We start from the raw sequence: 24526 nt of genomic DNA, 5'->3' as shown, positions 1-24526 counted from the left end.
TAACACAGCCTAAGTTCACGGTGGATATATGCAAAACACTAAAAATGGAAAAGCAGCCCATAACAACAAAAAAAACATGAAGATAAGTCACAAGAGAACATATAAACATATGTGAAGCGCTAGTTATATAATTTTGCAGCAATAAGATATGTTGCGCTCGTTTTCATCTTAGGATAGAAAAATGGTAGCGTAGAAAATTCAAACAACCTGACTGTTGAGGAAGCTATTGACTTAGGACAATATTCGACCAGGCTGAAAAATGCCGGCAATCCAGGACTTGAAATTTATAAGTAAAAACACAGTTGTCCTGAGGGACAAATGGGTGAAGAATAATAGAATAGTACTCGAGTATGCAAATTTAAAAATAAAAAAAGTTACCCAAGTTCTCTAAGGCCAAATAATTGCACAAAGAGGTTGTGAATGTAACAAATCCCGGTAAAAATTAAATAATTCTTCATAAACATCATGACGATTCTGTCTTGGTGGCCGCCGCAGAAATCGCAAGACACATAAGATTAAAACAAAAAATTGCTGAAAAATATGAAATATATAAAAAGTACATCTAAAATTTCCATCCACTGTACCTTCATCCTTACCGATTACTTGAACTACCTCTACTAAAATAAGCTACCTTGCTCTTGCATCAATTACAGCTCCTAAATTTCCCGTATAATTAGTTGCAGATTACTTATTTTATATGATCTAAGTTTTAAAATAAAAAACAAAAATCTTTGTTTAATAGGAATAATATACGGCATTGGTGTAAGAAAAAAAGAGAAAATATAAACCATTTATCTTTATTAGTTGTTAGAAATATCATAATAAAGAAATAAATATAAGTTTGGCCGGCTTCTGTTAGGAAAACCTCGCCTTTTAGAGGTCATAATTTTAGATAATAGGATCCCTTACTCACATAAGTTAGATAATAAATACAAAGGACAGTATAGCGTAAAAAATATTGATAATCACAACAATTTCACATTAATACCACATGGAATAAGAGATAGTGATAGGACAAATAAAGATAAAGAAATAATAGTCCATAAGAATAGGCTTAAGCCTATTATAGTAATTAAAATAATTTAAAAAAATAAAAAAAAAATATATGATATAATAATAACAGTCTCAGCATAAGCATTCCACTTTACTCGTCAGCACAAAGAAAAAATCAAATGCCAGCACATTATATGTAAACAAAAAAAAACAAAACAAAAGAACAAGAATCAACATAACATGTTCAAATATCAAGAATGCAAAAAAAAAAACGCAATTCGTATTAAGAACTCTAAAGTCAGCGTACAACAAAATATGAAAAAAAGAAACAAGGTCAACACAATATGTACCCATAACAAAATAGACAACAAGAACACAAGTAAAGCAAATGTAAACAAATAAACAAACAAAAACGTCATAAACATAAAACTTCATCTTGGCATCAAGTTTACTTCATAAATTATGACCATACACCGATTAAATGTTAAAGAATAATTTGTAAATACAAGCAGATTTTAAGTGGGTCGACACACTTGAAAGTAGATTGTGTCAAACGACTTTTAAATGGGTCACAACTGTAAAATGATACGAAATACACCACAAGTTTGAGGATACAATTTGAATAGCCACACACAATTAGCACACGCACATTGTGTGCGGCCATTCTTGAAAAGCCGGTGGTGTAGTGTTACATGGAAATGCTACTTGTTCTGAATACACTTAACAATACTAAATACACAAGCACTTATAGACCACGCAAATAGCCGACACAAATATTTATGCGTGCTCAGCGGGAGTTCACCAATGGGTTATTAATGCTTGCACATGTAATGCACAGTCATTTGCATTTGTCAAGCAGTCACATTGACCAACCCACTTATCGATCAGTTAATGGTCGATGTGACTGCGAAAATATTTATGTATCTAATTGCATGTGTCCGTAAATAGGTAACTAGAATAATAATATGCTGACTTGTCATATATGTACTAGGAATGTAGTTACTTTTTAGTTTGTAAGTATTAGCGTAAATACCATTGTGAATGATGACAAAGTGTGTTATCTTATCTGTCAACTGCCTGACAGGCTGTTCAATATGGCTACTTTTCAGCGTTTTGACGGGCTGTTCAATATCGCGGCGCCTATCTTAAGCGGGTGATAGAAAGAGATACAGAATGAGACAGCGATAGTCATTTACAAATCAGGTGATCCAATCACTTTGGAATTTTGACGTTTATGCAGAAGATATCACACTTAGTCGTCATTCACAATGGTAAATACGTATTTGTAAAGTAAGAAATTTTGTATAAAAGAGAAAGCATTTTCAAATAAAGAATCAATAATTTTCTAGACGCAAGCCTCGCAGCGCGTTCGAATTATTTAATATTTCAAGACGCAAGCCTCAAAGGGCGTTTCTAATTATTTAATATTTCAGTATCTTCTCAAGAGGAACATAGAGCATGTGAAGGTAGCAGTAGCCTCTCCACAGGCCAACGGGCAAGTGGAAAGGGTTAATAGAATAATAAAGGTCATGCTAGGCAAATTGTGCGACCCTATTTCCCATTCTGATTGGTCCCATAAGCTCTTGCATGTAGAATACGCAATAAATAACTCTGTTCATAGCACCACCAAGAATTCCCCTAGCATGCTCCTGTCCGGCGTGGAGCAAATGGGGGAGATAGTGGACAAATTTACCGAATATTTCGACGATAAGTTAGGCGTGCCAGAAGAAAGGGACCTAGAGTGCTCGGCGCAATGCTTCTGAGGCAATCCAACGAGCTCAGGAATATAGTCACGAGTAAATCTAAATCTTAAACCATAGTCTAGAAGCAAAAAATATGACGTGGGCGATCAGGAATGCGTAGTGATCAGGAATGTAGACACCACCGTCGGGACTAATAAAACGCTAGTACCCAAGTATAAATGGCCATATGTGTTCCATAAGTTACTCGGGAATTATCGATACGTTATTCGAGATATAGACAATTGTCAACTAACTCAGTTGCCCTACGACGTGGTCATTGAGGCAAATAAATAAGGAAGTGGCTTCAGCAAGATATAGAGGCTAAACCTGTCAAGGACCAAAACAATACTCTTACCTTGGTTACTATAGGTTAAGAATAAGATTTTAAGATTAGATTACTATACGTTAAGATTTATTTGTTGATCGCGGTCGATCATATGTCAGATTAGCCGAGTTGTTAACATTTGTAACTTTGACTCTGAGTGGCAACTTTATGCAACGACGCTGCTTGGTGGCAGCTCTGTCATACTTACTGTGGAGACCTGGCAGCCCAGATGAAAGTAAACGCAACGGCAATACTGGAAACGATTGACAGCTGAGATATACTAAAATGACGTTCTCTGATATATTCATTCGTGTGTATCTACTGTTTGCGATCAAATAGAGTCAATTAATAAAATCTTAAATATTGTCGTTATACTGATGTATTATTTTATATTGGACACCACATATATAAAAAAAAAAAAAATGAAACTAGCAACTCCTTGCGAGTGCAGGTGGTCACACATGTACATATCCATATAAATATTCATATAAACATATGTACATATGTGTGTACTTGTTTGAATGCAAGAATGTTCATATGTATATACATTCTGTGACATAAAATATGATAAAAAGTGCTAATGGAGTTTCGTTTCAGAAAACGCATCAGCAAGTCATTTCGAATAAAATGCAGATCTCTTGAAAAGGGACGAATGCGAATTTAACGAAAGTGACGTAAGTAAAATGTAAGTTTATGTTATTAATGGAAAAGAAACGCAAAGTGTTAGTGTTATTTTTTTTCAGAAGCACACTAGCAAGTCAATGCAAAGCATGCGTGGAAAAAGACTTCCATGAAAAAAAAACATAAACGAGAAAAGACAAAGCAAATACAATATAAGTATTTTGAAGCACTGAGTTGCTGCCTGCAAATACAATTATCTATGTAAAAACAAAAACATAAGCAGGAAAAGACAAAGCAAAAAAAAAACAATATATTTGAAGCTTTGAGTTGCTGTTTTCAAATACAATTGTAAATTCGCCGCGGTAAGAAGATATTGATATTTCAGAGTGATGATGAATTCAACAGGCATATTACCATTTATGTGTGAGACAATTGATAAATCCTTAATTCGAATTGAATGGGAGAAATGGTATCGGGCTTTTAGATTGTATCTGGAAGCAGAAGAAATCAAAAATTCGATAAAGAAACGAAATAAGCTATTGCACCTAGGTGGCATACAACTCCAAGAAGTAATATATAACATTCCTGGTGCGTTGATAGAGCCGACTACGAAGGAAGATGTGTTTGAAATTCTAGTTAAAAAACTAAACGAATATTTTTCGCCCAAAAGAAACTCAACGTTTGAGCGTCATTTGTTCCGATCACTACAACCCGAAAGTGGCGAAAATTTAAGTAATTTTATTTTACGGTTGAGAAATCAGGTAAACAAATGTCAGGTTGGGCAAACTAAAGAAGAGGTTATCAATTATAACCTGAAGGACAAATTGATAGATGCTTGGGCTCCAAAAGATCTAAAAAAAAAAGATTATTAGAGAAAGAATATTCACTTGATGAGGTAATAGAGATGTGCCACTGGTCAAAAGTGTAGCAGATGTGGACAGCAGGGTCATCTCGCTAACAATGTAAGATGCCCAGCAAAAAGCACGAAGTGTAATAAATGCAGTTTTGTTGGACATTTCGCGCGTATGTGTCGCACAAGAAGCAATAAACGTAAACTAGATTCCATCAACAAAAATGTTAAGAGAGCAAAGTCCGGTACATCGAATATAAAATGTATTTCAGTTGCAGAAAATTTTGAGCAAGAAAGAAAAGATAGCGATGTACAAACTTTTAATTGTTTTAAAATTATGCTAGAGCATGGCTCAATTTCTAATATGGACGAGAAAATAGAGTGTTACATTGGGGATCATAAAATATCGATGCTCATTGATTCCGGATCTCAGTTTAATGTACTCAGTGAGGATGACTGGGAAATCTTAAACAGGCGGAAAGCAACTATGTGGAACACGAGAACAGATTCAGAAAAGAAATTTCGTGCATACGCTGGGAACGACTTGCTGAAAGTTAGTTGTTTTTGAGTCAGTTATTGGAGTACAGATGACATCAGACCTGATTTCTACGTTTTACGTGATTGAAAACGGTAGACAATCTTTGTTAGGTAGGGAAACTGCTATTAAACTAAATGTGTTGAAGCTAGGTTTTGGGGTGAACCAAATACACGAAATTCATCCGTTTCCAAAAATTAAAGATATCAAAACTTTGTTAACAATAGACGACTCTATTAAGCCAGTTCAGCAACCGCTTAGAAGAACCCCAGCAGCATTGGAAGACAAAGTTGAAGCGAAGTTGAATGAAGCTTTAGCGCAAGACATTATCGAGCCGGTAGTGGGACCGATTGCATGGATGTCTCCTGTGGTTATTATACATACATGCTTCATATTATTATTCGTGAAAGAAATCCAGAGCAAACACGTAAGCTATTTTATAGCTGTCACATAAAGAATAAATTAACTGGAAAAATCTAAAATATATATTGTTGTCTTACGATATTTAAATCGCGATCCGCTTTTGGCTTCTATGGTACTCCGCTTTTGGATTATATGAGTGCTCGAGTACTGGACTCAAGTCCGTGTATCCGAATACTAAATTTTGCATATTCGAGTACCTGAGTCCTTCTACAGTACTCGAGTCAGCTTGACTCGGCACATCACTAGTATATAATCTTTCCAATGTTTATGTTTACAAAATTTATGCTAAAAATGTTGAAATAAATTGGAGTTAGATGTTATCTTTTTGCATATAACATAGAAGCAATAAGGTCCGTCGAGCTGGATAATAAGCAAAATTTATTAGCTGTGAACGGACAAGGGTTTCATATTCGGCATTCCATTGATGTTAGCTAACCGCTGGGTTAGTTCAATAATTTATGTTGTATAATATTGTAATATGATTATGACTAAAATGTATTTGGCATAGAAGTTCATGATGCGTAATGCCGCAAGTGTATTACATAGGTGGGTATGACGCATAATGCTACACCATCCGCCTTAGATAAAGAGGGTTATATAATTTTTTTGTGAACAATTGTATAAGACTCTTTGTCGTATTTTCAATGATTTTGATATTTTACTGTAACTTGATATTGTAGTGAAAGATGTTTTTTGCTTTGCTTCTGATTTGCTGACCTTGATATTTTATTGTTTACATTTTATGCATATATCTTTTTTTTCAAAATTTTAAGTTTAATGATTATTTTACTTATTGTATATATTTTATAGCATGTGTATATATTTTATATATGTGTCGACCCATCTAAAATCCGCATTTTTTTTTTAATTATTTTCTAATATTTATATGGAAATATGAAGCAGAAAAAAAAAGATTTGTTTTCAATTGCTTTTATTAATTAATCGGGTAAATTGGAATGATTATTTGTTTTAAAAAGATATTTTAAATGGGTTTAAGTCTATTCTTATGGACTATTATTTCTTTTATTTTGTTTGTACTATCTCTATTTTCTATACTATTTTAGGTATTCATCCCAATCATCTTTGTCACTGGATATGTATGAACGTACATATTCATTAAACGTTCTATTACTACGCTCTACAGTGCCCAAAGCTTGATGATGGTATGGTGTTGAGTTTTTGTGCTCAACTTTTAGCAATTTGCACAGCTCTTCGAATAATTAATTTTCGGTTAGGATTGTTTTCATGGGATCATAAATCAAAATGAAATGCTCGAATATAGCTTTAGCAACTGTTTGCTCGGAACTGGGATTGTTACCAAGTATTTTGTGAGATCGCATATAATGGTAACTGCGTATTCGATTCCGTTTATTGAGCTTGGCAATGGGCCGACCGTATCTATCTGTACTATATCGAAAGCTCTCGGAGGTGTCTCCGTTATTGTCATTGGATCTTTTATATGCTTATTTGTTTTATTCTTCTTGCAGTGGATGCAGTTATTTACGTATTTCTTTATGTCACCTCGCATATTTTTCCAGCAATAGTTTTGTTTGATTTTCTTTATCATGCGATTTATTCCTGGGTGACCACCACTAATAGGATCGTCATGATATTTCTGCAGAATTTCTCTAATTTTCCCGGGACTAGTCACGTACACAACTTCTGGGGTTAGTGCAATTGTTAATTTTTTGAGAACCCTACTTCCTAATTCAATAAATTTGCCTACTCGAGTATAATTACTTTTAAACAATTTGTCCTCTAAGGACAACTGTATCTTTTCAAGTCCTAAATTGGCGGCTTCTTTTTCGAGCCTGATAAAGAATTGTCCTAAGTCAATTTTATCATCTACAATTAGGTTGCTTCTATTTATAGTGCTAAAAATTTTCTTTCCCTTTTTGAAATATAATTTCGGGGGATTGAAAACGAGCCTGACATGTCTTTTTACTTCAAATTTATTTAGCGCTTCATATATTTTGGGGTTCTCAGTGTGACTTTCTTGAATTTTAGCATTATTTTTTATATTTTTAGCTGTTGATCTAGTTGTGACTTTCATTATTTTGAATGTTTCCACTGACATTTCTTTTAAATTTGTTATGTTAATGCGAGGCAATGCGTCCGCGACGTGATTTTCTTTTCCAGCTATGTACTCCACTTCGAAATCGTACTCTTCCAAATCGCGTCTTACTCGTGTTAACTTGTGTTAACTTAGATGAAGGATTCTTCATCGAAAAAAGGTATGTTAAAGGGCGATGGTCAGTTTTAATTTTGAATTTTCTGCCATAAACGTATGGTCTGAAGAAGGTTATGGCCCAATGGATTGCTGCTAGTTCTTTTTCTATTGTAGCTTTATTTGTTTCGCCTTTTGTGAAGGATCTAGAAGCGTAAGCAATTGGTAACTGTTTGCCGTCATGTTCTTGGCTGAGGACTGCTCCGCAAGCATACCCACTAGCGTCTGTTGTTATGCAGAATTCTTTATTGAAGTCGGGGTATTGCAAAAGTTTTGGACTGATTAATGCTTCTTTTAAATAGACAAAAGCTTTTTGACATTCTGTAGAGTCGAAGGAAACATTCTTTTTGCAAAGCCTAGTTAATTTTCTTGAGTATTCTGCGAAATTCGGTACAAATCTTCTGTAAAAATTGCAGAATGCTACGAATCTTTTAACTTCATCTGCTGTTTTTGGTCTTGGGTAATTTTGAACTGTTTCAAATTTGCTTGGGTCGGATAGTATTCCCTCGCTTTTACATTTATGTCCTAAATAAGTTACCTCTTCGCTGAAGAATAGGCATTTATCTGGATGTAATTTTAAGTTGTATTTCCTACAGGTAGAGAAAACATCTCTTAAGTTTTTCAGCATGTGTTTTTCTGAACACCCTAGTGCAACTAAATCATCCATATATAGAAATGCTTGTGATGGTTTGAGGCCTGCAAATGCCAGTGTCATCATTCTTTGGAATGAGTTTGGTGCTACTTTTAATTCATATGGTAGTCTTTTAAATCAATATGTACCATTTTCTGCTGTGAATGAGGTTATATCTCTAGAATCTTTGTGTAATTCTATTTGGTGGAAACCTGACATAAGGTCAAGGCATGAAAAATATTTTGTTCTTCCAAGTTGGTCTAAAATATCATCAATTCTTGGAAGTGGGAATTTATCCGCTGCTAGTTTTTTGTTTACTTGTCTGTAGTCAACTACCAGTCTCCATATTTTTTCAGTATTACCTGGTAGTGATTTTTTAGGCACCAGTAAAATTGGGCTGTTGTACTCTGATATTGAAGGTTCTATAATGTCATCTTCGATCAATTTATTAACCTGTTTGCTTATTTCCCCTTTTTGTGTTTCGGGCAATCTATAATTTTTTATGTATACTGGAGTGGCATCGTTCATGTGTAATTTTTGCTTATAAAAATTATTAGAGGAAATTGGTTCTGTTTCTAGTGCAAATATGTCTATGAATTCTGTGCATAATGAGGTTAATTCTGAATTCACAAATTTTGGGAAATTTTTAGTTAATCTTTTTAACTTTTCTGTGTCATAACTCTGTTTATTGTGTGTGTTTGTTTTAATTAAATTGTAGTCATCTAAATTTTCAGTATGTATTTTGTAATTTTGAATAGTTGTGTTTTTATGTGTGGTGTTTATAATTCTGACAAAAGTTTGTTCTTTATTTGTAATTGTGTTCGCTATGAAAATTCCTTCAGATAATTGTTGATGGGGTATGAAGATGGTTTTATTATCAGTGTTTACTGTTACTTGTCTAATGACTTCAGATCTAGCAGGGATCGTAATTGTGTTGGCAGACAGATAATTTGTTAGGTACATTGTGATTGTTTGGGGAAAATCATATGGTCTTAGGATTAGCTTATCTTCCTTTTTGCCATAATCTAGAATACAATTATATTTCTTTATAAAGTCCAAACCTATTATTCCATCACACAGTATTGGAACGTCGTCTTCTACGACGTGACATTTATGATATATCAGAAGGTCATCGCCTTTTAAATCAGCTTTAATTGTGCCTAATGTACTGGTTATACCCTGACCAATGCCCTTTAGGTCTGTGATTTGTTCTGTATTTATTTTTGTATGATTAAGTACTTGATTTTTTTTTTAATTATGGAGATATCTGCTCCTGTATCTACTAAAAAATTTGAAATTGAGTTGTTTAATGATGTTTTTGTAGATATGTAACTATTTAAGTGTAGATTTAGTACACATATTTTTATATCTACTGATTTTGAAGTGGAGTTTCTTGATTTTCCTGCTGGGTACAATTTCGAACGTTACGGGTCTGATTGTACTGTCTGTTGTCATTTTGGGTTTGTGCTCCTCTTTGGGCATTATTATTTGTTCTTGAATTATTATTGTATCTCGGCTGTGGTCTAAATCTTCTGCCTCGGTAATTCCCATAGTTGTTACTTCGGTAACCTCCACGGAAATTACTTCCATATTGATTTTGTTGCCGTACATTTAGAATTGTGTTCGAGCTGCCTGTGACTTCCGTGCAGCTGTTTGTGAATTTTGAAATTGCGTCGTTCATTGTAGTGAACGTTCCCGCTTGCATAATCATTTTCACTTTATCATTGGAGCAGTTCTTGCACATAGCTTTGACTGCTGCTTGGGTAGCATATCTCGTTGCCAACTCTGGGCTTAATCCGTCCGAGATATAGGCTCCCTCCAATGACCTAGTTATCTTTTCTATCTCTTCAGTGTATTGATTTGCAGTTTTGCTACGCTGTTGGATATTCAGGAGTTTTGCTGTCAAAACTTCTACTGATTCGCCTTTGATTGCAGTTTTTAATCTTAGTTTTATTTGTGCGATTGTATTCTCGTTACTTATGAAATTTCTTGCCGTGCCTTTTAGCTTAGTCTTTATCATGGTTATAGCTATGGCTTCATGATTATCCTTGATTTAGTCGAGGATATCGAGGGCATCTAAGAAACTATGCAAATTTTCAGGCTTGCCGTCAAACTCTGGCAGTACTGATGAGGCGGTTTTGAGGAATTCTACTACGGTTTGTGGCATTGTGATATTTATGAGTGGGAACTCTAGTGGTTTATTTTCTTCTACTGACGAAGTGTGACTCAATGCTGGTGATGGGGTGCGAATTTGGGACAATTCAGTTAGAACTGAGTTAAAGTCAATTTGGGAGTTTTTCTTCTACTGTAGTTGGTATAGTTATTTCTATGTTGTATCTAGCTAAAGAGGATACTAATTTGTGTCGTACGTGGGAAAAGAATTGGTATGCTTCTGCTTGGTGTTCTTTGGTGAGTATATTATTTACCCTGTTGATTACCTGTCCTATATTATTTAGTGCTTCTACGATCGTGTTTAAATGTTTCACTATAGTTTCTGGCTTTATCGTGATGTTTTTATTTATGCACTTGTATGCTTTTTCTGCCTTAAGTTTTTCTTCGGATAGCGCTTCAAAGATTTGTTCCCATTTGTTCATTTCTATCTTGGGGAAGCATGGGAAAAAAAATATTCTAAATTTGAAGGGTTTTTATAAGGGTGACCTAATCATACCAATTTACTAAGAAAATGTTTACGTTCATTTGTATTATTTATTTGTTATTTCTTAATTCTATAATTTTTTCTTTTAATTTTATTCTATCTTCCTTATTGGTTGTAATATTTAATAGTTTAAAAGTTTCAGCTATTTCCTTCTTTTTTTTTAAATTGTTTACCTCCCCGTTTTCTTTTTCTTATTATTGTCGGGGAAGGTATTATAGGAATTTCTTCCTTCTTGTAAAGTTTGTTCCGTCGCCGATATTCCTCTCTTGTAATCGGAGTTGGACCTTGCTTAGTTGTTTTATTTATTTTAACTTATATGCGATTTTTATAAATTCCTTAATGGTGTCTTCGCACTTTTTAAAGATTTTATGAAAATCTTCCTCAGTTTTTATTTCTTGCATACTAAAGGAGATAGCTGAGCTTTTTCTCTTTTTTTTTTTTAATAAGAAATTTTAATTTTCCTCCTACTTCTTCTTTCCATAAAAATTTTACTTCAAATTTTAACAAATTAGATCAATTTTTTTTTTCAAGTTCAAAAGAAATTGTTCGTACATACTTTTGTTTTAGTTTAAATTTTACATTATTTATTTTTTCTACAAGTCCTATTTTTTAAAAAAAAAAATTCCTAAGCAAAAACTCTCGATTTTGCTAATGGTTTAGCGTCCGTAAAGGCCGCCCAATTTGTTTCTAAAATTTTTATATACTTATATTAATTGCCTCGAGTGTTATGCCTCCGATCTCGCCATGAAATGTTTCTGGTTTCATTTTGTTGTTAACTTGTGCCAATTGAAACGTGTTCTTCGATCCCGTTGTGTTACCACCAAATATTTTTCAACTTAGATTGCCAAATCCTTGCCAAAAAACAGCTTTCCTTGATAATTCTTAATTGATGCCATATAGTAGTACAAGATCCCGTTTTGTTACCACCAAATATTTTTCAACTTAGTTTGCCAAATACTTGCCGAAAAACGGCTTTCCTTGATAATATCTTAATTGATGCCATATAGTAGTACCTTTTGTTTACATCCAAAGGTTTAATTGTACTGCAACTGTGCCAATATTAGATCTTTGGGTGCTGCCATAATGACATTAAAGGCTGCTATGTTTAAATGTCCTTTTTTCTCCTTTTTCCTTTCTTTAAATAAAAACTTTTTACTTGTTTTACAAATGGTCAGAATCCTGGGCAGTCAGATCCTCTTTAGCAGTTGTGCCAATTTTTGATCTGAACTGGCAGGATTCTTCCTCCAGCAAGACCTAATTTTGCTTAATAGCAAATTTTTCAGCTAATCAAAGATCAGGCTGGCAGGATCGCCATGAAATGTTTGATTTGGAATAAAAGATGTGAAAGGTTTGGTAGTCAAACATTAATTCTTTTTATTAAATAAATTCTTTCCCTTTTATAGTTATTTACTTAACCTATACATTCATAATTATCTTTATACTAATAAACTAAAAATACGTACATTGGTAATGGGGTATGCATACATGTAGGTTTGTATACATGCTTTGTATACATGTAGATTTGTATGTCTGCTTGCATACATGCAGATTTGTATGCCTGCTTGCATACACGTAGATTTGTATGCCTGCTTGCATACATGTAGATTTGTATGCCTGCTTGCAACGTCAGCAGATCAATGCGAGTAATTTGGTTAATGCTATGCATACATGTAGGTTTGTATGCATGCTTGCAAAGTCAGCAGATCAATGTGCGTATTTGGTTAATTCCCATTATTGGTTGTATGTAAATAATAAGCAGAATTTATTAGCTGTGAACGGACAAGGGTTTCATATTGGGCATTCCATTGATGTTAGCTAACCGCTGGGTTAGTTCAATAATTTACGTTGTATAATATTGTAATATGATTATTACTAAAATGTATTTGGCATAGAAGTTCATGATGCGTAATGCCGCAAGTGTATTACATAGGTGGGTATGACGCATAATGCTACATTATGTGCTAATTTGTTCCCAAAATAAAAAATTTTCTGCTCAAAATTTAAGTACTTTTTTTTAACCTCAAAATGGGGGGTCCAGCTAGCCCCCCCCCCCACCCCGCCCCCTCATAAGCACTAGGTCAAACAAAAAAATTTAAATGTGGGAATTATGTGCTATTTACGTGCCCAATACTGCCAAAGAGAATTCGGTTTTTTGACAACTTTTAATGATTTTTTTAAAACCTCAAAAGTGGGGGTCCAGCTGGACGTCCAATTAGACCCCCCTTAATAAGCACTAGGTCAAACAAAAAAATTTAAATGTGGGAATTATGTGCTATTTACGTGCTCAATAGTGCCAAAAAGAATTCGGTTTTTTGACAACTTTTAATGATTTTTTTAAAACTTCAAAAGTGGGGGGTCCAGCTGGACGTCCAGCTAAACCCCCCCCCCCCCCCCCCCTTCGTAAGCAGTAGGCCAAACAAAACAATTTAAATGTGGGAATTATGTGCTATTTACGTGCTCAATAGTGCCAAAAAGAATTCGGTTTTTTGACAACTTTTAATGATTTTTTTAAAACTTCAAAAGTGGGGGTCCAGCTAGACCCACCCCCCTCATAAACACTAGGTCCAACAAAAAAATTAAATGTGGGAATTATGTGCTATTTATGTGCTCCAACATAAACTACGGTCTGTCCAGAAAAACAAAGGGTTGGCAAGGGGGCAGCGGGGCATATAACCCCAGACGGCAAAATCGAAACGGGACAGGTGCAGAATTTTGTGTTATTTATGGGCTCGATAGTTCCAAAAACGATTCGTTTTTTGACAACTTTTAATGTTTTTTTTTTAAACATTAATAGTGGTGGGTCCAGCTAGACCAGCCCCCCCCCCCCCCCCCCCCCCCCGCCCCCCTCGTAAGCACTAGGCCAAACAAAAACAATTTAAATGTGGGAATTATGTGTTATTTACGTGCTCAATAGTGCCAAAAACAATTCGGTTTTTGACAACTTTTAATGATTTTTTTAAAACATCAAAAGTTGGGGTTTCAGCTGGACGTCCAGCTAAATTTAAATGTGGAATTATGTGCTATTTACGTGCTCAATAGTGGCAAAAATAATTCGGTTTTTTGACAACTTTTAATGATTTTTTTAAAACCTCAAAAGTGAGGGTCCAGCTAGAACCCCCCTTCATAAGCACTAGGTCGAACAAAAAAATTTAAATGTGGGAATTATGTGCTATTTATGTGCTCAATAGTGCCAAAAAGAATTCGGTTTTTTGACAACTTTTAAGGATTTTTTTAAAACTCCAAAAGTGGGGAGTCTAGCTGGACGTCCAGCTAGACCCCCCCTCATAAGCACTAGGCCAAACAAAACAATTTAAATGTGGGAATTATATGCTGTTTACGTGTGCTCAATAGTGCCAAAAAAAATTCAATTTTTTGACAACTTTTAATGATTTTTTTAAAACTTCCAAAGTGGGGGTCCAGCTAGACCCACCCCCCCTCGTAAGCACTAGGCCAAACAAAACAATTTAAATTTGGGAATTATGTGCTATTTACGTGCTCAATAGTGTCAAAAAACCGAATTCTTTTTGGCACTATTGAGCACGTAAATAGCACATAATTCCCACATTTAAATTGTTTTGTTTGGCCTAGTGCTTACGAGGAGGGGGGGGGGGGGGGGGGGTCTAGCCAAAAGCGGATCGCGATTTAAATATCATAAGACAACAATATATATTTTAGATTTTTCCAGTTAATTTATTCTTTATGTGACTGCTATAAAATAGCTGACGTGTTTGCTCTGGATTTCTTTCACGAATAATAATATGAAGCATACATACATCATAAGAAAAGAAGTAGGAGGTAGAGAAAGAAAGGTAAGTGTAATGACCGGTGGTGTCCTATATAAAATGATACATCAGTACATCAGTATAACGACAATATTTAAGATTTTATTAATTTACTTTATTTTTTCAATTTCAAAATCAGTTTTGGATTAATGTTTCCTGGTTGATCATTCGTTGCTGTAGAAGATGGGGCTGGGGCTTCCGGTTCCGAAAACTTGGTAGTTAACGAATCAAGGACAGGAATTCTTTTCACGTGGCTTATGCTTCGCCGGAAGGCTTTGCCATTACCACGAATTACAACATCGTTTCCACTACGGTCTATAACTTCAAATTCCACACTATCAAAATTAGTCGTCAGCTTATTTGGAAACAGAACATTACGAAGAAGGACCTTATCGCCGACCCGAATTTCGCTTTCTTTTGCTCCTCGATTCGCGTCCCCTTTTTGCTTCCCCTTTTCTTTGTTCAGCATGTCCCTGTCTTTAACCTCTTCATCCAAAATGTTCTCCTTAATGTCATGAATTGATGGTATTTTATCTCGCAGCCGTCTATTGAATAATAACTCCGATGGTGATTTACCAGTAGTCCCATGAGGAGTGAAATTATACATTAGAATGAACTTTTGTATCTCCTTTTTATAATCTACTCCCCTCGAGTGAGCAATCTGCAATCGCTTAAGAATTGAACGATTCATATTTTCCACTTCGCCATTAGCTTGTGGCCAATAAGGTGGAGACGTCATCAGGTCAATAGTATTATCTGCACAGAAGCTTTTAAATTCATCGCTGACAAACTGGCGTCCATTATCAGCGGTAATGGATGTAGGATAGCCTAGTCTCGAGAACATCTCTTCTAAAATATCAATTATTACCGTGGATGTAATTTTTCCCACAAATTTCAACTCATGAAATCTCGAGTAATAATCAATTACAACAAATATATATTCATGACTCGGCAACGGTCCCCAACAGATCCATGGCTAAGCATAGCCAAGGTCCTTCTGGTAGAGCGCGCCTGTTCATTGGGGCAGGTGGATTTGGTCGTGTTACTAATAAACATTCATGACAGCGTTTCACAAACTTCTCGACATCTCGATCGACTAAGGGCCACCATAACTTAGATCGGACACGTCGCTTCATTACAGTTTCTCCTGGGTGCCCTTCATGTGATAATTCTAATACCCTGGACCTCAAATTAGATGGTATTACTATTTTGGTTCCTCTCAAAAGAATATTTCCTAAAGTACATAGTTCGAACCTGTATGGAAAATATTTGCTTTTGTCATCAATACTCCAGTTATCGTTCTTTACTCTGCTTATTGCATCCATAAGATCCGGATCTAAATAATTTTCGCGCGCTATTTCCAAAATCATCAACGCCGGCGGTATGGATTTCTCAATAATTGTGCTTATGTGGTGTTCGCAGCACTTATCAAAATTTTCGGACTTACCGGTACAGAGTCTGGAAAACGAATCAGCAATATTTGTTTTACCTGGGCGGTGCACAACTTTGAACTTAAATGATTGGAGCCGTAGGACCCATCTCTCGATACGTGCTGGAGGCTTTGGTGTCGGTTTAAAAATCGTTTCCAACGGCTTGTGGTCTGTAACTACTCAAACTCAATTCCTGCTAGGTAGTAATAAAATCTTTCGACGGCCCATACTAAAGCTAGGCTTTCCTTTTCAGTTTGTGAATACCGTCTTTCGGTTTCAGATAAGATTTTACTAGCAAACGATATTACCTGTGGGCTTTCATTCTCAAGTTAAAGAAGCACTGCTCCCAAAGCTACTGGACTAGCGTCTGCAATGAGTTGGGTACGACTCTCCGGTTTAAAATACGACAATGTTGGTAACATAGCAAGCCTCTGTTTCAATTGTTGAAATGAATCATTTTGATGTGGGCCCTACACAAATTTCACGTCTTTTTTAGTCTATCTTCTAAGAGGTTCTGTGACGTTACCTAAGTCTGGAATTAACTTGCCAAAAATAAGTTACTAACCCCAAAAAACTTCGAATTTCTTCCTTATTTGATGCTGCTCGAAATTGCAAAATAGTATCTATTTTCCCAGGGTCAGGATCTATACCTTGACTTGACAAAATATGACCCAAAAATTTTAGCTTTTGTAACTTCCATAAACATTTCTCGTCGTTTAGCTGCACATTATATTCCTTAAAAATCTTTAAAACTTTGGCTAAGTTTCCTATCGTGTTCTATTTCTGTTTTCCCGTACACAATTATATCGTCTAGATAGTTCAAAGCAAAGCGCTAGGCCAAACAAAACAATTTAAATGTGGGAATTATGTGATATTTACGTGCTCAATAGTGCCAAAAAGAATTCGGTTTTTTGACTACTTTTAATGATTTTTTTAAACTTCAAAAGTGGGGGGGTCTAGCTGGACGTCCCCCTCATAAGCACTAGGTCAAATAAAAAAATTTAAATGTGGGAATTATGTGCTATTTACGTGCTCAATAGTGCCAAAAGGAATTCGGTTTTTTGAGAACTTTTAATGATTTTTTTAAAACTTCAAATGTGGGGGGTCCTTCGATTTTTCCGTCTAGGGTTATATGCCCCCGCTCCCCCCCTTTTCCCCCTCTGTTTTTCTGGACAGGCCGTAGCTTATGTTGGAGCACATATGTAAATAGCACATAATTCCCACATTTAAATTTTTTTGTTTGACCTAGTGCTTAGGAGGGGGGAGGGGGGTCTAGCTGGACCCCCCCACTTTGGAAGTTTAAAAAAAAACATTAAAAGATGTAAAAAACCGAATTCTTTTTGCCACTATTGAGCACATAAATAGCACATAATTCCCACATTAAAATTTTTTTGTTTGACCTAGTGCTTATGATGGGGGGCGGGGTCTAGCTGGACGTCCAGCTGGACCCCCACTTTTGAAGTTTTAAACAAATCATTAAAAGTTGTCAAAAAACCGAATCCTTTTTGGCACTATTGAGCACGTAAATAGCACATAATTCCCAAATTTAAATTGTTTTGTTTGGCCTAGTGCTTACGAGGGGGGTCTAGCTGGACCCCCCACTTTTGAAGTTTTAAAAAAATCATTAAAAGTTGTCAAAAAACCGAATTCTTTTTGGCACTATTGAGCACGTAAATAGCACATAATTCCCACATTAAATTTTTTTTGTTTGGCCTAGTCCTTACGAGGGGGGGGGCACAAAATTCTGCACCTATCCCGTTTCGATTTTTCCGTCTAGGGTTATATGCCCCCGCTCCCCCTTGTCACCCCTCTGTTTTTCTGGACAGACCGTAGCTTATGTTGGAGCACATAAATGGCACATAATTCCCACATTTAAATTTTTTTGTTTGACCTAGTGCTTACGAGGGGGGGGCACAAAATTCTGCACCTATCCCGTCCGTCCAGCTTGACGGACCTGACGCAATAGTGGTACGTCAATGAAATTATTGTGTCCCACTTCTTAGGTGAATAAACGTATATATAAAATTTCAGTACAATCGAGGGATGCTTACAAGTTTTTTTCTTGACTTGAGGGAGGCACACTATATGAATAACTAAATTTTTTTTTTTTTTAAACAAAGCAAAATGCAGACATGGAGCTTTACATTTGTTGATATCACGAAGTCAGTTTCAAAGATAAAAAAGATAATATTTTGTGTGGGCATGAAACTGGTCCTATTCTTATTATTGAGCTGTTTTACGCAAAGAAAAGAACATCGCTTCATTTCTTTCGTTGTAGCCCGACCATTTCGGGAACGATTTAATATGACCACATTGAACCTAGGCCATCCCCAATTGCGATAGATTATCGGCATTAACCTCCTTGGTAGTGTTAATCCGATACGAAAGACTACTCAAATACTTTTTGCTCAGACACCGGGTATTTTTCGTAGTCGATTACCTCGTACAAGTACCTTCTTCGGTATCAAATACGTATACAGAATCGAGGTATCGATTTACTCATATCAAGCACCTTCTGTATTTTTTAAAATTTTGCTATGACAATGCCCGACAATCCTGATAATGGTTTCTCTCTAAGGTGCACACTTACCATATATCCCACTATACCCTTTTTTTATGATTACGATACAAGTGAATATCGGGTACTTTCCCTCGATTATTTTTTGGCATCGATTACTTTCCTCGATCGTTTTCAATGAGTACGCTTATCGAGTACCATGTGGTTTCGAAACAATCCTTGCCAGGGTCGAATTTGGATTGGATAAGTTAATATGGAATGCAATGGTATTTACTTACCTACGAATATTAAGAAAATTTGACACAAGTACAAATTTAGTTTGAAGTTGAAGTAAAAATCCAGTACTCAAACTGTCTGTAAATGGAATATTCATAGAATCGGAGAAAATCCTGTTTTGATCATGGTTGGTATTATTAAGTAAATCCATGTCCAAACTAATTGCACAGCCCTGATTTGGATTCATAGCTGCAATGCCGGGTTTTGACGGGTTTTCGTTAATTCTCTCTAGCTTTGAAATGTTTACGAAAATGCTGTTATGTAAATATTTGCAATGTTGCGAATATTCTGCGTTGCGATTTAAAACAAATGTTAAAAGATTACAACTTGCAGATGTAACAAAACCAATAATTCCGAGATTTGGAGATCCTAGCTCGATTTCAACCATTTTTTCATCTAATTTCATTTTGTTATGGTCTAATAGTTGCACTCGAAAGTAGCGTACAGAACTTGTTATATTAGTCACGATGAATTCCGACGGTGAAATAAATTGATAGCCTGTAAAAGAAACTATTTAAACACTTCCGTCAAATTCTATTCTGCGAGATTATTTTACCTGTAACTTTTATTCCACCAATGTACAATTGTGTAGAACAAAGAACGTCTCCATTGAGTGCCAATATAAATAATAGTATATGAACTCCTTTATGACAAACGATCAAATATGTGCTGGGTGAAAATTGGGACACCAGTACTCTTCTACAAATCATATTATCCCTCCGATTCCACAATATAGTCAGTGGCATTAATTTGATCGAATTATTTATAAAATTCAAGGAAAACAGTTGTAAGCCACCTATTTTACTACTTACAAGCAAATAATTGTCAAAAGAAGTTATATCGCATATTTTTTCAAGTGTAGCTTTTGATAGGAAATGTTTGTTTAAGCCCACTGTTGATGAGATGCATATAGTAAAAACTCCTATATACCCATTTTCGAACGACACGAATAGTATTGGCTCCGTTTTGTGCCAATCAGCTGCAGTGATTCCCCATTCGTTTGAATCATTATCACTGTGATTAAGAACTTTCAATGATAACATGTTATCAAAAAAATATTCATCAACACTGTATATTTGACCCCAGTTCCGACTTGGAGCCGGCAATTTTTGCAATATTCTACACAATCCTCCTGTAGTTACTATAACAGCCAACCGATGTTTTTTGGTTGTATTCCATTGTGACTGTTTAAACTGCAAAGTTATCAATTTTAATCGTTCGCAAGAAAATTGGGCAACACATGATGGCTCTAGTGTTAGACTTTGCTGGTCCAATAAAGCGGAGTTTTTATAAAAGTCTCTCAAATCAGATTTTTTCAATAAACTGTTATTGGTGCCTTTAGGAATTTCGAAGTAATTTATATTAAAAAACAAGCCGGTTAAAACTAATGTTGAGTCCAAAAGATCCAATATTATAAGCTGGTTATTTGGACATTGAAGGGTTAAGTGATTTTCGCTGGATATTATGCCCGCTTCCACGCAAATGTCTTCTTTGATTTCAGAGAAATGTAACTTCGTAAGTTTCAGTGACATCACCTTATAATCAGTATTAGGTATGTTCAACAATTAAAGTGAAAGTAAGTTTGATAAAGAATCTAATCTCATGGCTCCATTGCGTTTAAGATTTATTGGGCGTATTTTTTCTAAAAAATTAATTCAACTGAAAAGCAAAAACAAATTAAGCAATATAGTCAAAGTGTGTTCAAGAAAGTATCATTGAATTTGATAGTTCTCTCTTTACGGACAATACTAGCTGTGTTTTTTTACATCTATATACCTGTAGAAATACTGAGCCTTTTCAGTAAATTCTGCTGTTGGTGCGACGCACTTGATTCTGTGTATGCAAATCGACTGACTTTATTCATGCAAAAAAACTCTTGCAAGCATACAAATATTCTTATATTGGAAAGCAAACAGTATGACCTAAACGTCATTGTAGGTAGCGAATATTAGGATAAATATGCAAGAGAATTATAATAGTTACGTTAGCTTTATGCATATTGTATACATATTGTACATACATAGGCGATCTCAAACTGGAAAGTAAATATGAGGATCTTAAGATTACAGTGACGAGCAAGAATAATGCATAAGACATCTTATATGATGATGAAGTGTTTCCTTGTACGAGAAATGAAGTTGTAGCTGGTCTCTCAACAATACGTCTACGCTTAAACTTTATATGGACTGCTAAGCGTTAAAGTTTATCTAATCTTCTGAAATTGCTAGGCATAAAATGAGTACTCTATCGAGGATCCATCTTGGATCCTGGGGAAACTAGCGCTCTAATGCGCTCCCGCCCCACAAACGCACTTACTTATACTTTCCTTTTTTTAATTTTTAAATAAAACATAGATTTGCTTCAGTTTCCAAATTATGTTGGTTTCTTTAATTTAAGCTTTGTTTTTTTCACTCTAAGTTCGTACAACTTTTATATTTTTCGTTATACTGTATATACAAAACTTTATTTCTAGTTAACTCCTTTTTTAAACTTTGTTCACAAACTTTATATTTACTTTCTTGTACAGTATATTTTTTTTTATTTTTTACAACTGTCCACTACTTTTGATTTCTTGTTTTTTTTTTTGCGTTTCTTAGAATCGCGCGTGATAGTCAGGTGCCGGTCTTCTTCAAACTGAAAAACTGCCGCTAACGCCAACCTGTAGCTCGGCAGTTTTTTCTTTACGTTGCTTAGCAACGAAATTAATGATGGCGTCAAAATAAAATCATGGCGTCGAACAACGACAGTTTCAACCAATCAGAAACTCTCCAAATTGCTCGACTCTAACAATTTTAGTGATGCCAAGTGCATCTGATGTATGGTTGCATATTGGACATTTCCAAAGAGGGTTGCCATCTACAATTTATTTTAATGTATTTTACTTTGGCACTACATCTTCCCCCTTTAGAAAAGAAGAATTTGGTAAGATTAGTAATTAATCTTGCCACATTCTTCTTTGGGCTTTAATATGTTGTTGTAATGTTATGAACGAAGGATTTTGCTAGCATTAGGGTGCTCTAACCCGGGACTCATTCGCTCATCGCAGTGCAACTTCTAAAAAGATGATTAAAAATGAAAATAATATTTTGAATAAAGTGAAATATATAAAAGTTAGTTTGAAATATTTAATTTAATGTTTGAAGTAAACCTGTTTTTTCTTATTGTAAAATCTACCTAATTAAATGTATATTTATTTGTTACATTTTTTAGCCTTCATTGGCGGTTTTTAAAATATATTTATATGATTAGTAATAGACTATTAGATTAATTAATTTTTTGTACTCGATTTTTGTGTACAATTTTTTCGTTTTCTTTATTTATCTCACAAATTGTTACATTTGGCCCATCAATATTCTTTACTATGTAGGGACCTTGATCTAATCTTATGCTTATTAATCAAATTTTTTTGCCATTTTATGCGATTTTTGCATTCTAAACTTAAGCTCTTTTGCGTAATTTTCTACGTTATAGATCGGATCAATTTGCTCTTTTTGCAATTCATGTGGCATTGTAGTTTTTCTGCCAAATATTAATTCAAAGGGAGTAAATTTATTATCAAAAACCGAACTACTTGTAGTATTATGTAAAAATGTAAAGTATTTTAAATATGTATCCCAATCTGAATACGTTTCGTTTAGATATGCACGCAAGTATTCGTTAAAGACTCTATGATTTCTTTCAAGAGTACCAACCGTTTCGTGGTGGTAGGCTGTTGAGAAATCATGATCAATCTTTAAAAGTTTTGTCAATTCAGAGAATAATTCGTTTTTATATTCCGTTCCTAAATCGGATCTAATAGCTTTCATTGTACCATATGTTAATATAAAGGTTTCAAAAATAGCGCAAGCAATAGTTTTTGCTGATTTATCTGGTACAGCTACCGTTACCAGGTATTTATAAAAGTCACAAATCATAGTAACAGCGAACTTGTTACCGTATTTGGATTCCGGAAGTGGACCTATTGTATCGACAATTACTACGTCAAAGGGTTTGCAGGGGGTTGGAGTCAACACAAGATTTTCCTTTGTTTTTGGTTTTACTTTATTTAAAAGGCATTTATTGCAATTTTTGACAAATTTCGCAATGTCTCTTGTCATATTTTTTCAATAGTATTTTGTTCTTAATTTGGAATATAATCGTTTTGTACCGCAATGATCGCCTAACAAAGGGTCCTCATGATAAATTGTCCTAATTTTTTGTTTTTGCTCTGTTTCTGTTACAGTTTCTACAGGGTCTGTTAGTATTATTTGCAATGATTTTAAAATTTTATTACCGCTGATTTTAAAATTTGTAATTGAAAATTCTTTGAAAAATATATCATTCTTTGGCCATTCTAACTGCTTAATATTGTGACTGCCGGCTGCTTTTTCAAGCCTCGAAAATAACTCATCTAAATTTGTTTTTCCGTTAGCATTCACAAAATTAAGTAAATTTAGTTTTTTATGTTTTATATGCGCATAAATTTGTATATTGGAGATCTCATTATTCTTATTAAATTGTATAGTCGACTTTATTCGCGGTATCTTTTTTGAAAAATTGTATGAAAATTTGTCATAAACTTGTACTTTAGGCGTTTCGCAAAAAGTATCAGTAAAATTATCGCCTTTATTTTGTAATTCCTTTTGTTTGGTTTGTGATCGCGTTTGGACTGCTAAAACATGCTTTGTAGATTCTTTTATTTCGTCTATACTAATGCGTGAAAGAGCATCAGCCACAACGTTAGATTTTCCTTTTATATATTCAATCGTAAATTTATATTCTGACAGATCTAATCGAATTCTTGAAAGTTTAGAGGAAGGGTCTTTCATGTTAAAAAGATAGACTAGTGGTCTATGGTCGGATTTTACTGTGAAATTTGTACCATAAACATAAGGACGAAAATGCTTTATAGCGAAATGTATTGCTAGGAGTTCTAATTCGATAATTGCTTTTTCTGTTCTGCTTTATTAAAAGATTTTGACGCGAAACAAATTGGTAAATCGTTATCATCATGCTTTTGGCTTAATATAGCGCCACAACCACACTTAGAAGCATCTACTGTAATTATAAATTCTTTTGTGAAGTCAGGGTATTGTAGTAGTTGGGGAGACATTAATGCTAATTTTAGTTTTTCGAAAGCGTTTTCGCACGCTTCGTCCCAAACAAATTCAACTTTTTTCCTATTTAAACGATTTAAAGGCGCTGCCAGTGACGCAAAATTCGGTATAAATCGCCTGTAATAATTTGCAAATGCGACAAATCGCCTAACCGCATCTTTGTCTTTTGGCTAAGTATACCTTTTAATAGCGTCTATTTTCGAATCATCTGGCAGCAAACCTTTTGATGTGCATTTATGGCCTAGAAAAGTTACTTCGGAACGAAGGAAATTGCATTTGTTTGGATTCAGCTTTAAATTAAACTTTCTACAGGTTTCGAAAACTTTTTCTAAATTTTTAAGGTGATGTGTCTCACTACAACCAATGACGATAACGTCGTCAATATACATAAAAGCCTGATTTGGCGAAATGCCTGAAAATG

At 34.8% G+C, this 24526-nt stretch overlaps 1 protein-coding gene across 7 annotated transcripts in view; it reads right to left on the bottom strand.

Annotated features, from left to right (window-relative positions):
- Positions 1-24526, bottom strand: part of LOC137252076 (uncharacterized) — a 307866-nt gene that overhangs the window by 163346 nt on the left and 119994 nt on the right. For all 7 annotated transcript variants that reach the window (XR_010953443.1, XM_067787272.1, XM_067787274.1 and 4 more), the window contains 2 exons: positions 19566-20668; positions 19012-19507 (listed from right to left, as the gene is read on the bottom strand). Coding sequence is in view for 6 of the 7 variants with exons in the window: in XM_067787272.1 (XP_067643373.1) it covers positions 19012-19507; positions 19566-20541 (1472 nt within the window). In the remaining variant the exon portion in view is untranslated. The remainder of the gene's footprint in view (positions 1-19011; positions 19508-19565; positions 20669-24526) is intronic.

The sequence above is a fragment of the Eurosta solidaginis genome, chromosome 5, assembly GCF_040869045.1.
Source record: "Eurosta solidaginis isolate ZX-2024a chromosome 5, ASM4086904v1, whole genome shotgun sequence".
Taxonomy (NCBI): Eukaryota; Metazoa; Arthropoda; class Insecta; order Diptera; family Tephritidae; genus Eurosta; species Eurosta solidaginis.
The sequence above is the reverse complement of the archived record's forward strand: the minus strand, read 5'-3'. Positions and strand labels throughout refer to the sequence as shown.